Source organism: Scatophagus argus, chromosome 15, assembly GCF_020382885.2.
Source record: "Scatophagus argus isolate fScaArg1 chromosome 15, fScaArg1.pri, whole genome shotgun sequence".
NCBI classification, from domain to species: Eukaryota; Metazoa; Chordata; class Actinopteri; family Scatophagidae; genus Scatophagus; species Scatophagus argus.
In genome coordinates this window covers 9,937,558-9,950,737 of record NC_058507.1, presented here as the reverse complement: position 1 = coordinate 9,950,737, position 13,180 = coordinate 9,937,558, and the positions used below count along the sequence as shown (strand labels likewise).

At 39.3% G+C, this 13,180-nt stretch overlaps 2 protein-coding genes across 4 annotated transcripts; both read left to right on the top strand.

Moving 5' to 3' along the window:
* Positions 1-97: 97 nt before the first annotated feature.
* Positions 98-5,596, top strand: LOC124071597 (tryptophan--tRNA ligase, cytoplasmic). Of its 2 annotated transcripts, none has more exons than XM_046412265.1 (11): positions 98-332; positions 662-789; positions 1,692-1,908; positions 2,109-2,217; positions 2,817-2,936; positions 3,081-3,263; positions 3,447-3,547; positions 3,827-3,939; positions 4,018-4,191; positions 4,298-4,438; positions 4,631-5,596. In XM_046412265.1, the coding sequence occupies exons 2-11, from the start codon at positions 676-678 to the stop codon at positions 4,787-4,789; spliced, it is 1,431 nt and encodes a 476-aa protein (XP_046268221.1). In that variant the 5' UTR covers positions 98-332; positions 662-675; the 3' UTR covers positions 4,790-5,596. The 2 variants fall into 2 exon arrangements, with proteins under 2 accessions (XP_046268221.1, XP_046268222.1); XM_046412266.1 differs by having other exon boundaries at positions 276-434.
* A 245-nt stretch (positions 5,597-5,841) lies between these two features.
* LOC124071598 (mitochondrial basic amino acids transporter) lies at positions 5,842-13,013 on the top strand. Of its 2 annotated transcripts, none has more exons than XM_046412269.1 (4): positions 5,842-6,354; positions 8,064-8,107; positions 9,400-9,483; positions 10,280-13,013. In XM_046412269.1, the coding sequence occupies exons 1-4, from the start codon at positions 6,321-6,323 to the stop codon at positions 11,060-11,062; spliced, it is 945 nt and encodes a 314-aa protein (XP_046268225.1). In that variant the 5' UTR covers positions 5,842-6,320; the 3' UTR covers positions 11,063-13,013. The 2 variants fall into 2 exon arrangements, with proteins under 2 accessions (XP_046268225.1, XP_046268226.1); XM_046412270.1 differs by having other exon boundaries at positions 5,849-6,354; positions 8,064-9,100.
* Positions 13,014-13,180: the final 167 nt, after the last annotated feature.

Below are 13,180 nucleotides of genomic sequence, written 5' to 3'. Positions count from 1 at the left end.
CGTGTCAGCGTAAAAGCTTTTATTTTGAACGAAACCGGAAAAGGAACCGTCTGGCTCATTACTCCGACATATATCGTGTTTTTCATATCTACATTAAGTTTTTCTCTTGATCCTCCTGTAAAATTACGCCGATACAGACATACAGAAAACCGCCTACGTGTTGAATGTGTCGAAAATGGCTTCCAATGTGGCACTTTAGCTCAGATTAATTTAAATCGGCACCTTTGAATACGCCTGTTTACCTGGGAAGATTTAGACCCAAACACTACCTCCTACAGGCTGATGCAAGTTGAATGAGTGAGCTGTCAGCTGTGTGTGAAGAATATTGTACGGTATGCTGATTAGTCACAGTATATATAAGGAATTACACATTCTACTCAATTATTTATTTTAATTTCAATAGTTTTATTGTTAATCAAACACGGCAGCGTGCGGTAAGTCATGCGATGAACTAGCTCAATAGCTTACTAAGTTAGCTGTGGTATCTTCACATATGGGAGACTTCTCAACTGCTCTGGAAGAAGATACAGCAATGCTGGAGCAGAAATAGCCTCTGTGTTTCCATTAGCTTCATGCTAAATGCTATTCAGAACATGTAACTTTCATTTTGTTGTATATCTGGGCAGTAATTACGTTTGGCTTCTGTATTACTATTATCTAGCAAGTGTGAAGAAGATGACAGACTGTCAGGGAGACGGAGATGGAGACACGAGTCCAGTGGGGCTCTACGAGAAACTGACAGCACAAGGAGACCATGTCAGGGCCTTGAAGACAGCTAAAGCTGACAAAGTAAGTGCTTTTAATCTACTATGTAACGATGGATTTGTTAATCTACCATCAGTCTAACATAATCTCATTTACTGCCACTGGTATCTGGTCTTACGCATAGTATAGATTTTAATTACCAGGGTTTGGGGATTTCTGCCACTACCTCACAATAATGTGATTAATACAATTTCCTTTGTAGGGTTCACAGTAGAGGTGGGGATTGTAAATTTGTGTATCATCAGAAATATACCATACTAGTTGTCTCGTTAATGTCTTTGGGTGTATGAGACCGTTGTGAGCAAAGTTTCAAATCAGTGAGCTGTGGAGTTTTACAGCCAAATTAGATTTTCATACAATTTTGCATCATTGTGGTTTACTTTCATTAGCTAGATATTTAATTTGCTGCATTGTCCAAAACAAACAAACATTCTTGTATAGTTATTTTACCCACTAAGATACTGTCAGTCTTTTTCTCCAGAAAAAGTATTATATAGTAATATGTACAGCAGTATCAAGATATGAAGTTCCATGTGGTGAGTTTTTCATATAGCCCAATCCTATCTTACAGTACTGAAAAGTGACATTTAAAAAAAAAATCAACTACAACATTCTTCAAAAACAGTGTCCCTTTGTCTCTGGATAGTCCACAGTAAAAGGTTCTCTCTCTTTTTTTTTTTTTGGAAAGACACATGACTGTCAAATTTTTAAATTATATTTAAATGTTGTTGGAACACAAAGGAAATTCCATTCATCTCCATTATACAAGATGAGGTGCATAAATCTAATATATATATATATATATAGCTGAAATCAAAACTGGGTGAACTCACCCTGGCTGAGACTTGCTTGCCTTTCAAATCTGTTGGGAATCGGTTGCTTTTAACTCTGTGCATTATATGACAGAACTCTTTTTGGTTCCCTAGGCTGAAATTGATGCTGCTGTCCAGTTGCTGCTAAAGTTGAAGGTGGACTACAAACAGTTGACCGGTCAGGATTACAAAGCAGGCTGCCCCCCCTCAGAAAACTCTGTTGCCCCAAACAATGGACCAGCAGCAGATGGCGCTGATGATGAAGACACGGTTGACCCATGGAACGTTTCCACTACCAATGCTAAGGGAGTGGATTATGACAAACTCATCGGTAAGACTCAAATGAGCCTCGAGAGTGGCTTTCACTTAAAGAGCTGAAGGTGTATAGCAAACCTGTATTTTTATTTTTGGGCTCACTTAAAATATAAATGTCAGTGTTGTATTTCTAACCGAGTGGGTGATTTAAGGGTAACATGTCATTTAAGTCATACAGCAACTGAATGATTTACACTGTGTCACGCCATTCCACAGTGAGGTTTGGCAGCAGTAAAATTGACCAGGAACTGGTGGACAGAATAGAAAAAGTTGCGGGACAGAAACCTCACCGCTTTCTACGAAGAGGAATCTTCTTTTCACACAGGTCAGCATTTTAAAAAACGGTGTCTTCATGTTTTCTAATTTCTGTGTCCTGACTTGTGTGGGTGTTTCACAGATTATTGTGTGGCACCTCATTTCTAATTATTCAGTAACTGTGTATCCTAAGAGAAATTAGTCCACATAAAAATATTCACTCTGAACTAGGGACAGACATGGCCATGATCTAAATTGCAGTCTTTTTTTTCTCAGTTTTGAAATGCCCTGTAGACTATAGCCAGATTTGAAATAGCCTGTGAGTTTCTCTATTTGCGCCATTATAACGCCATATTGCCTTAAAGGTAGTTGTTTTTTGGGCCAGCTATAACTCATGTTGCATTGTTTACACCACATCCTTAAGTAATTAGTCCAGTCAGCATTTCTGTCTAGTTGACTACATCACTTTACTGGCTTGTTCAAGAGGACTTAAAGTATTGCGATGCTTCAGTTCGCCTGAAAAGTCAATTGTGGACGCCTTCAAAATCAGTCTCAATCTAAAATCGTCAGATGGCTCCTCCCTTCTCTGAACCTTTAAGATTTTCCTGTTCAGTAAAGCAGATGATGTTAGAGGATGTGAAAGTTTGTGTACCACGCTGTTTCTGGCAGAGATATGCACCAGGTACTGGATGCATATGAGAAGCACAAGTCCTTCTACCTTTACACTGGCAGAGGTCCGTCCTCAGAGGCCATGCACGTTGGTCACCTCATCCCCTTCATTTTCACCAGGTGAGTTCTTCCCTCTGTAATGCATTATTAACTGTCTATCTAAAGGCAGGTTTAAATGTTAAATCTTTCAGCTGCAAACCTAATACTACCCATAGATTTTACCTTGATTCTAACTTACAACATAAACTCATTTCCTCATTGCAGATGGTTGCAGGATGTGTTTGATATCCCCCTGGTGATCCAGTTAACTGATGATGAGAAGTACCTGTGGAAGGATCTAACAATAGAAGAATGTCACCGCTTCGCTGTGGAAAATGCCAAGGACATCATTGCCTGTGGCTTTGATGTCAACAAGACTTTCATCTTCTCTGATCTTGACTACATGGGGTAAAGCATGGCACAGAAATGATGTTTTCAGTCCTGCTACTGAGGCTAGGATGCATTGCATGTTGTTTCATACTTAATAAGGCTAAAAATATCATCATTTTTGTTTGTTATTTGTTTGCTTATTTTGATATGAATTGTTTTGTCGTTGTTTTTTATGCATTCATGTCAATTTATTTTCCACAGGGCATCCCCTGAATTCTACAGGAATGTGGTAAAGATCCAGAAGCATGTGACATTCAACCAAGTCAAAGGCATCTTTGGCTTTACAGACAGTGACTGCATTGGTAAGGCAACTCAAAAACCTTTATCAGTAAAATAATATTTTTTTTTGATAAATCACTGAATTCTACTCCTGGTACTTTGGAAAGAGTAAGAAACATGAAATTTACTGTGAAGCCAGTATAGATTCTGTTGTCCTATATTAAAGTGCAGTGTACTGCAGATTGTTTTGTGACAATGTGACAATCAGTGTAATCACGTGTCTGATTCTGAGGTGTAAATGTGTGAGTACGACATTGGCTCTTCTTGGTGTTTATTTTTTTTTTAATTTTTTATCCATCCAGGAAAAATCAGTTTCCCAGCCATCCAAGCAGCTCCGTCCTTCAGTAATTCTTTCCCACAGATCTTTGGAAGCAGAAAGGATATACAGTGTCTCATTCCCTGCGCCATAGACCAGGTGAGGGCAGCATTACAGTAAGAGTAAAGATACTACAAACTGGTGTCATATTTTACCGTCATTATCTTGCTCATCCAGGACCCATACTTCAGGATGACCCGTGATGTAGCTCCAAGGATCGGCTATCCCAAACCAGCCCTGCTGCACTCCACCTTCTTCCCAGCCCTGCAGGGGGCGCAGACCAAGATGAGCGCCAGTGATGCAAATTCTTCTATTTTCCTCACTGACACACCCAAGCAGATCAAAAACAAGGTGCTGCTATTACTAGTTATTTCAGTCAATAAGCCTCTGGTCAAGTTCGTATTTGCCTGTGTTTGCTGACTGACTGGTCTCACTTGTACTTTGTCATTATTTACAGATCAACAAACATGCGTTTTCTGGAGGAAAAGACACAGTGGAAGAGCACAGGAAGTATGGTGGAAACCCAGACGTAGATGTCTCTTTCATGTACTTGACTTTCTTCCTGGAGGATGATGAACAGCTTGAGAAGATCAAACAGGTGAGGGCATGGAAATAAGAGAAAACAAATGATACCTTATAAACTTTATTTCTCTTGTTAATCACATGCTTTCCTCTGTTTTGTATTCCTTACTGTCTTTACGAATTTGACTCTCCTTCTGCTCTCTGTATCTTTTCTTGAACTCGTTGCTCCTTGTTTATCATTCTTCTCTTCTTCTCTTCCCCTCTGCAGGACTACTCAAGTGGAGCTCTCCTAACAGGAGAACTGAAGAAGATCTTGATTGAGACTCTGCAGCCAATGATTGCCCAGCATCAAGAGCGACGCAAACAGGTCACAGAGGAGATAGTCAAGCAGTTCATGACACCCAGGCCTTTGAATTTTAAATTCTAGTGTGCTTAAACAAATCAGATGTCATCATTTGTCGTGTCACTAAGCTCAGTACAAGAACAAATAATGAATCCAGTTTTTTCCATTGAAGATTATTAGAATATGTAATGGGAAAATGGATTTTCTTACACAGTTTGCATCAGGACTGGAGGAAAAAAAAATGTAATTACTGGAGCGATTACGTGCTTCTCTGTGTCAAACTCAGCATGACATTGTCGACATGCTGCTTGTTAGCTCCTTGCTACACCAAATGTACACATTCATCATTATGACGTGTTTGTGTTTTTAGCCATACTCCTCGCTGAAATCAGCTCAGGATGAAAGATGATTAAAGCGGAGTACGTATATTGTTGCAAAAAATCTGCTCAGTGACAAACAACAACACAGCTAAATTTAAAAAAATGTAATAAGTCTTATTTTGCTTGGGGGAAAAAAAGCCTCAGAACAAGAATTATCACCACAAAAATGTTGTATATGGCGTTAAGAGGTAGGCATAATGTGATAACAGGAGATATATTATGAGATTTCAGTACCAACAAGTAGGCCATCAGTGTCTTATTCAAGGTCACTAAACCAAATGTATTGTTATCAGCATCTTGGCTCAGCATAACTCTTTCTCTAAGCAAAGTCTGAGTGGGGAAGTTTCATTCAAATTGTGCCCAGGCTAAACATTAAACTGTACTTGAACAACAAAAAATATACCTGTGCACGCATACAATGTTCTTTAATATGCCTGTGACCACACAGCAAAGGCGTCCTGTGTGAAAATGTATTTGGTAATAAACCTGCTTCTGATTCTGTTCACCCAAATTGCCAAAGAAAATGTCAAATATCTGATTTGCTTTTGCGCACCACACCACACAGGTGGCTGGAGTTGTATGTTGAATTTGGCACAATACGCAGTGCGTGGCCTACAATCACCCTGGATGGACACATACGTGCTGACGATATCTATCATGATAACACCGGCAAAACCAACAGCGTCATGATAACACTGTTGATTTTGACGGTGATGCGGATCAGAAAAGTCAGCTTCCCCAAGTTTCCTTTGCTGCTGTAAGCGGCAGCAGCCAATGGATGTGGGGGGCGGACAGAACCTGTTAGGGGAGTTGTCCTCCTCCAACTAATCCGATTGGGTTGCCTCCTAAAAGGGCAAACACGCTTCTTCTTTTCTACTTTGAACCCCCGCCTCGCCATACGGTACAGAAATAGCAAAAGGCTTGGCAGAAAGAGCACTTGTTCTAGTGAGCGTCAGGACAGATCGTCAGACAAGTTTTCAGCCGACTTCCGAGCCCGTGTTATTATCTTCAGTCGGAGGAAATCGTTACATTCCGTCTGCTCAGCATCACCAACGAAGAGGATATTGTAGAGAGAGCTAGCTTACCCTGTCTTTTTGATCTCCAAGTCGGTGCTTGTAAATAACCAGTATTCAACTACAATATTTATAACAAAGTAACGGGCTTGTGAGTTAAGTTTGTCTGACACCTAGCTAGCTTGACAAATTTTCAAACGTCATTTTTTTCTTTTGGAGGGAATGGCATTGGACTTCGTTGCGGGCTGCATAGGAGGTAAGTCGTGAGCTAACCTCAGTTTTTGACGTTAGCCTGCCACGTTAGCCAGGTTACTAAATTGAGGCTAACGATTAGCATTAGCTTGCTTTCCGTTTCTTTTTTTTTTTTCTCCTGCAGCGTCAAGCAAAGCGCGGACAGCCCCGCATGTAAAGTTTGTGATTTGTCCCCAGCTGCCACGTATCATGAGACATTCTATGGGAAGAATGGTATTTTTCCTGTCAGTCCATGTGGAAATACCGGATGTAATTTGAAGTTTCACTCCATACTTAAAGCTCATCCATAGGGAGTGGTAGTGACATTCTCTGTTGTCAATCATTAAATAGCTAGCTGTCGGTTTATTGAACTTGCTTACATTCAGATAACCCAGAAATAATAATAAAAAAAGAAAAAAACGTCTTATTTTAAAGTGCAAAACAGTCCTAAGAGTATCGGGATATGACATCGTCTCCTTTATTCTGAATTGTGAAATAATCCTCATTCCTTGTTAGGGAGTAACCCTACAAAACGAGTTCTCGCCTTCCTCTTTGAATGGAGGTCGCGCTTAATTCTTGGGAATCTTGTCAGCTGTTTTGTCTTTGCTCAAGGCCAGATCTTCCTAAACTTGAGTACATGAACAATCCTGCGGGATCAATAAAGTTCTTATCTTATCTCATGAAGGACCCTGGCATTGCACATTATAGAGCACAGGCGCCCATGTACTAAAAAAGTTTCTTCCGAGGAGCTGGTCAGAGTGTTTATATTGTTTTAACTTTAAGATGATGGGAGTTGAATGTTCATTTTAATTAATCATGTCTTCAGACAGCATGACAATGACTTTTATTCGACTGATGTTTGCAGTAGTTCGAAATACCAGGTGCAGAATTAAAACCTTATTTGTTCTCATCTTGATAACATTAAACTACTTTGGATTCACTGGATTGTTTTCTAACTTTCCAAATGAGTAGAAACACATTAGCTCCAGACAAGTACACTGAAAATCTTCAGGTATTCCACATCACACAGTACCGACAAGTAACAGAGTTGTTAGTCATCATAACAGAGGTGTGCATAATTTGTCTGGTTATAACAATGTTTGCAGACAGGGTCAGGATTCCTTCCAAAACTTAAATTAAACATACTAGTGGTTCAGCTGTTTTACAAAAATATACCTGTGCACGCATACAGTGTTCTTTAATATGTCTGTGACCACACAGCAAAAGCATCCTATGTGAAAATTTATTCCTTAATGAACCTTGAAGTTTATAAACATAAAATCTGTCTTAACAGTGCTAAACTTTACTGCAGGTGTTACATTTGAAGAATAGACTCCTCTGTTGATTGAATACCACTGACACTCAGTCTGTGGATCAGAGAGAAAGTTCCATAACATCTGGGGATCATTTTTTTTTAATAGGTCCTGATATGACGTGATCATAAGTTACTATGGTATAATTGATTTCTGGCTCACTGGCATAAGTCAAGGACAGGTGACCGTTACGCTTTTCATCATCAGCTGGCCACAGTGCAGTGACCAGCTTATGACTTTGCTCAGGCTGTTTGCTGTTGCGAGACAAGCCACCTGATCAGCAGTTGTGCCTTTTACCATGAATATGTCTTTGTGACTGAGCAATAATCAGGCTTCTTTCAGCATGAGATGTGCACTGATGGCCATGAAAGATAAGTAAAGAATATTCTCTAGTGTGATTTAAATCTCTCTTGTTTTTAAGGTGCTGTTGGTGTTTTGGTGGGACATCCATTTGACACTGTAAAGGTGGGTGTCTGTTCCATCTTCCTCACTTTTAACTCATGTTAGGCAATGACACGATCCAGTACTTTGTTGTAAAAATGTCGTTGGCAGCCTGAACTTGAACTCAGATAGCCGAGATTTACACAGTCGGTCTACTGTAAAAATGATGGAGCAAGAGAATGATTATTGTAGTTTTGTTTTGGTTTTTTTGTTTTGTTAGTCAGTCTGTTAATTTGGTAACTCAGGATTTCTGTTACACGTGTGTATTTTATTATTTCAGAATACTTCATTTGTACATGTGCTGTCAAAATGGTCTCTTACATGTCAGTATTTGTCAGCAACCACGTACTAGATATAAAGCGTAGAGAGTACTACCTCCAACAGATCGTAAAACAGATGACTTTAGCTTCTTTATGCTGTTATCCACAACCAAACAAGTTAGCAATATTGTTCCAACTCATAGTTGTATATTTAGTTTTCAGAACAAGGAGGTGCACACACTTCTTTTTATATTTTAACAAAATTGTCATTTATCAATAGGTATTTACAGACACTGGTTTCAGTACCTCAAACTGGTATACAGTCATTGTTTTCCACAAAGTCACAGGCACTAAATATAGTAAACTTGTCTATGCAGAACTCTTGTGACTTAAAGCTAAATTCAATATTTAATGAAAAAAGAAATGTAGAAAAATTTTCTTCACTACTTTCACATCGTATGTGGTTTTCTGAGATCAGGTTTTATGAATTCTCATGTAAGGCTGAAAGACTGCATTCAATTTACTGTCATAAATCAGACACTTTAGCCAAGGAAGTTTTAAATGTAACACACAATTGTTTGAATTACAGAGTACAGAGATGGTGAATGGTGTGGTTGCAGCTCTTTTGTACCTTGCATTTAATGTCATTTCTCCCCTGAGCTGGTGTCCGGGGAGGGGCTGTCTTTAACAGCAGCAGTGTCACTGTTTTGTAGATGAGAGAGAGAAATAAACAACCTCTCCATGGAAATGTGACCTAGTAAGTATGGTCAAGGTCTTTTTTTCCCCTCTCATCCAATGTTTTGTCTTGAGTTATAGAAATACAAAGCTTCGAAGATATTTTGTTTTTGTATAACTTTATTCTTGGTAGATTTTTTTCTTCCTCTTATTGCACCCCCTAAGCACCCTTTTTTACCCTGGAAAGAACCATTTCAAAGCACTTTTGCCTGTTTGTGTCCCTTTAAACCTGTATTACTATATTTGCTGTACAGTTGTTGTGGTCCTCTTTGGCCTTATTCCTCTGTGATGTGACTCTAACATGAAGGCTGTCATTCCCAGGTGAGGCTTCAAGTTCAAAATGTGGACAAACCTTTGTACCGTGGGACATTTCACTGCTTCCAGTCAATCATACGCCAGGAATCCGTAAGTTTGTTTGTACTGTGAATACTGAATGTTTAACAACTCTTTACAGCAGATGTTTTTTGGGCTGCATTTAAAAAAGTTACAGCTGTCAAGTAATGCGTCTAGATTTCACCTCATGTTGCTTACTGTGCCAATGTAGAAACTGGTCACTGCGCTAATTAAAGTGTCCAGTTACAGTCCCATCTCTATACACAGGCATCAGCCCGGGATCAGCGAGCATGTTCCTAACATGAGGAGTTAGGGGTGAACGGGCGGGGGGTGGTGAGTGTGTTAGCCGGGGTCAGAGAGGACTTCAGTCTTGCATGGGCTAAATAAAGCTTTAGGCATTGTGCCATTTAAGCTAAGTAGAGTATGCTTGGTCTCAGTGAACTCTCATGGCGGTGGAGAGGAATATTTGACTGTACATGTATGTTTGAAAAGAATCAATATGTGGTTTTTCAGCTTTCTTCTGTGATATCCTCAAGGCTTTAAACTTGTCAGGTTGAATTGGTCTGAGTTGTTCCTCTCGTTACTGAGAAAACAATAGTGTGTATAGCTGAAACTGGCGGTTGAGTAAAAATTCTCAGGTGCATTGAAATGATGGCAAACAGTACTGAGGGGACTAGGACAGTTGGAATGGATGCTATTAATTTTAGCGTATGGAAAAGTTTTTTTGCAGACACATCTACATTGAAGACCTGCCGCTGGCCTGTTTTCTGTGATATCTAGAAAATAATCTCTAGGTTTTCTAGAAAATAATTACCAATTTTTGCACAGCTTCAAAAACTTCACCTTTCTTACCTCTTTGTGTCTGTAGATGCTCGGTCTGTACAAAGGCATTGGCTCTCCAATGATGGGCCTGACCTTCATCAATGCTATAGTTTTCGGCGTCCAGGGAAATGCCATGCGTAAGCTTGGCAGTGACACACCTCTAAACCAGTTTCTGGCTGGAGCCGCTGCTGGAGCCATCCAGTGTGTCATTTGCTGCCCTATGGAGCTGGCCAAGACACGTCTGCAGCTGCAAGGGACTGGAGAGAAGAAGTCTAAGAGGAAGATGTATAAGAACTCCCTGGACTGTCTAGTGAGAATCTACAAAAAGCAGGGAATCAGAGGTATCAATCGTGGCATGGTGACCACCCTGCTGCGCGAGACGCCTGGTTTTGGTGTGTATTTTCTCACTTATGACGTGTTGACACGTTCACTGGGCTGTGAGCCAGGAGATCCTTACATGCTCCCCAAACTGTTGTTTGCTGGTGGAATGTCTGGCATCGCTTCCTGGATCTCCGCCTATCCTGTGGATGTGATCAAGTCACGTCTTCAGGCAGACGGGGTCGGCGGCGTCTATCAGTACAGTGGCATAATGGACTGCATCAGACAGAGCTTAAAGAAGGAGGGGTGGAGGGTGTTCTCACGTGGACTCACGTCCACTTTGCTGCGTGCATTTCCAGTGAATGCTGCCACGTTTGCCACTGTGACTCTATTTTTAATGTACATGCGTGAGGGAGAAGAGTGTAGCATTCAGGACTCAGAGCCACAGTCTGTCCAGCTGCAGCCTCTGCAGCCGCAGCCAACCAGCATGCAAGCGATTGTGCAACAGTGAGCAGCATTTCTACATCTATGAGCAGCACATCAATCGAGTATTGATGGAAGTTGCAGCTTCATGCTGATTTATGATCCATTAACTGGTGTCCCTAATGAAAAAGGTGAACTAATTGTAGGTAAGCATTTGCCCATGGAGCTTCAGCTAAGTGACCATATGTAGTATTTAAATAATATATATTTTACGATAAAAGGTGCACTTGTAAATATGGTCTATTTTTAAAAGTTTTGCACACATTTCTTTAGAGTTTTAATTTAGGAAACTTGACGGTTACAATAGTGACTGTAACACTGTACAGTGACAGTTACAGAAATGAGACTTCCTTCAGTTCAAATGGATGTTTGGAATTCATGTTAACTATTATACATCTGGCAAATGTTTAGTTACAGTTAATTATTACAGAGTTTAGAATACTTGCAAACATTAACACATTTGTATTGTTCCTTTTTGCAAATGTCTATCAGTGAAATTAAAGCAGTTTAAAATATTTAATATATCAATTTTAAGCAGGTGACCAATCCTTAATATTCTCTCCATGGTCTTCAGGCCAAGTCATCCTCTTACTGTTTACCTCCATATAATGTGAGCACAGTGTTTCAGCATCTTTTTGTAATGGTTCCCAGTACATAGAAAGCCTTGTGCGTGTAGACACACATGTACGCGCTCCATCTACGTGTCATTTTATGTACATATTGTTGTATTCTTTTCCTGAGGTCACTACCGTGTATGTTATTACTTAGTGGATCTGAAGTTTTAATCAAGTGAGGTTGTGTTTTTATTTCAGTTCTTTTATTTCTGTCTACTTTAATAATGTACCTTGGTTTCTGAGGTTTATGACGAAAAACAGGCTCAGATGTTGGTCCACTGCAGTGTGACATAAAAGTGGTTTAGATTTTTTTTTTTTTGTTTGTTTTTAAAAAAAAACGTGATTTCTTTGAAATGTTTAATTACATTACACAATCACTGTCTGAAACCAAATGTGATGCCATTATTAATGTTTTTGTTCTGGACATGTTTCAGTGTCCAAAGAAAGCACCTTATGCTTTAAGCACATATTTGGTTTGAAATAAAATCAACTTTTTTTTTCTTTTTTTTTTTTATTAAATTAAATCGATTTTTAGATTTCCTACGAATGCAGGATTCTGTTGCAGTGTAGAGCAAAACTTCAGTCAAAATGACAGATTTCAGTAACTTAAACTTTAAAGTTAAAATCTTAGGCACTAAATAGGACCAATCTATTTTGCTAATGGTTCTGTTGTCTTCAAGCTTCTAAATTTGGCCCTAAAAATCTATTTAAACCTCTGGACAAACTGGACAAATCTGGTTAAGATCCCTTCTGCTTCCCTCTCAGTGTGGGACAGAGAAGCACACAGGGTCACTCTGACCTCTGGACTTTACAAGTTAACAGCTGATTGTGATCACAATCATGTGTCATGTTTTACAGGCTTGAAAAGCAAAACTATAACAAAACAGACTGGTCAAGCATAAAAAAAAACAACTTCATGCTCTTACTTTCCTTGCATGTAGATGACATACATCTTGTCTACATCTGTGCTTCAGAAAAGATGCTGCTGTTACTTTTCTTATTGATGAGTGGCAAATGTAAGCCTGGGACTGTATTGTCCAAAGGCATTGTTATGTACATACTGTAAGTTTTTCGTTTTCATGTCATGCTTTTGATATAAAGGTGTGAACTCACTCTAAGCTTTAGATGTACCTATAATTGCTTATTTTTCTGTTTCAACCCTTCAGCTTTTGATTTTGTAATGTACATTAGACCAGGTTTGCCTGACTGTACCAGTGCATGATACATCTTTGTAAGAGAGCTGCTCTGACTGTCTAATATTACTTTTGGGTTCTGTACTTATTTATGTAAAATATCTTGCACCAAAGCAGCATGCGCACTATAGTTAGGAGAATGGTGAAATAAAAAACACATTTTTTCCCCACATGTTTTCTGAAAGACAACATTCTTGGTAGAGCTCAGCGGTTTCAGACTGGCGTCACATTTTACTACATTTGGGTGTTTGCGCAGACTCATTTTTTAAGGGAACGTAAATATACTATGATGCAATAATATACAAAAAATAGTACTGTTTATTAAAGACATTTGACACC

Bases quoted from the DNA above. Each gene is read 5' to 3' on its own strand.
- LOC124071597 (XM_046412265.1), top strand. From the start codon at position 676: ATGACAGACTGTCAGGGAGACGGAGATGGAGACACGAGTCCAGTGGGG. The intron at 790-1,691 runs GTAAGTGCTTTT...TTGGTTCCCTAG, and splicing joins AGACAGCTAAAGCTGACAAA to GCTGAAATTGATGCTGCTGT. The intron at 1,909-2,108 runs GTAAGACTCAAA...GCCATTCCACAG, and splicing joins GGATTATGACAAACTCATCG to TGAGGTTTGGCAGCAGTAAA.
- LOC124071598 (XM_046412269.1), top strand. From the start codon at position 6,321: ATGGCATTGGACTTCGTTGCGGGCTGCATAGGAG. The intron at 8,108-9,399 runs GTGGGTGTCTGT...TGTCATTCCCAG, and splicing joins ATCCATTTGACACTGTAAAG to GTGAGGCTTCAAGTTCAAAA. The intron at 9,484-10,279 runs GTAAGTTTGTTT...TTGTGTCTGTAG, and splicing joins CAATCATACGCCAGGAATCC to ATGCTCGGTCTGTACAAAGG.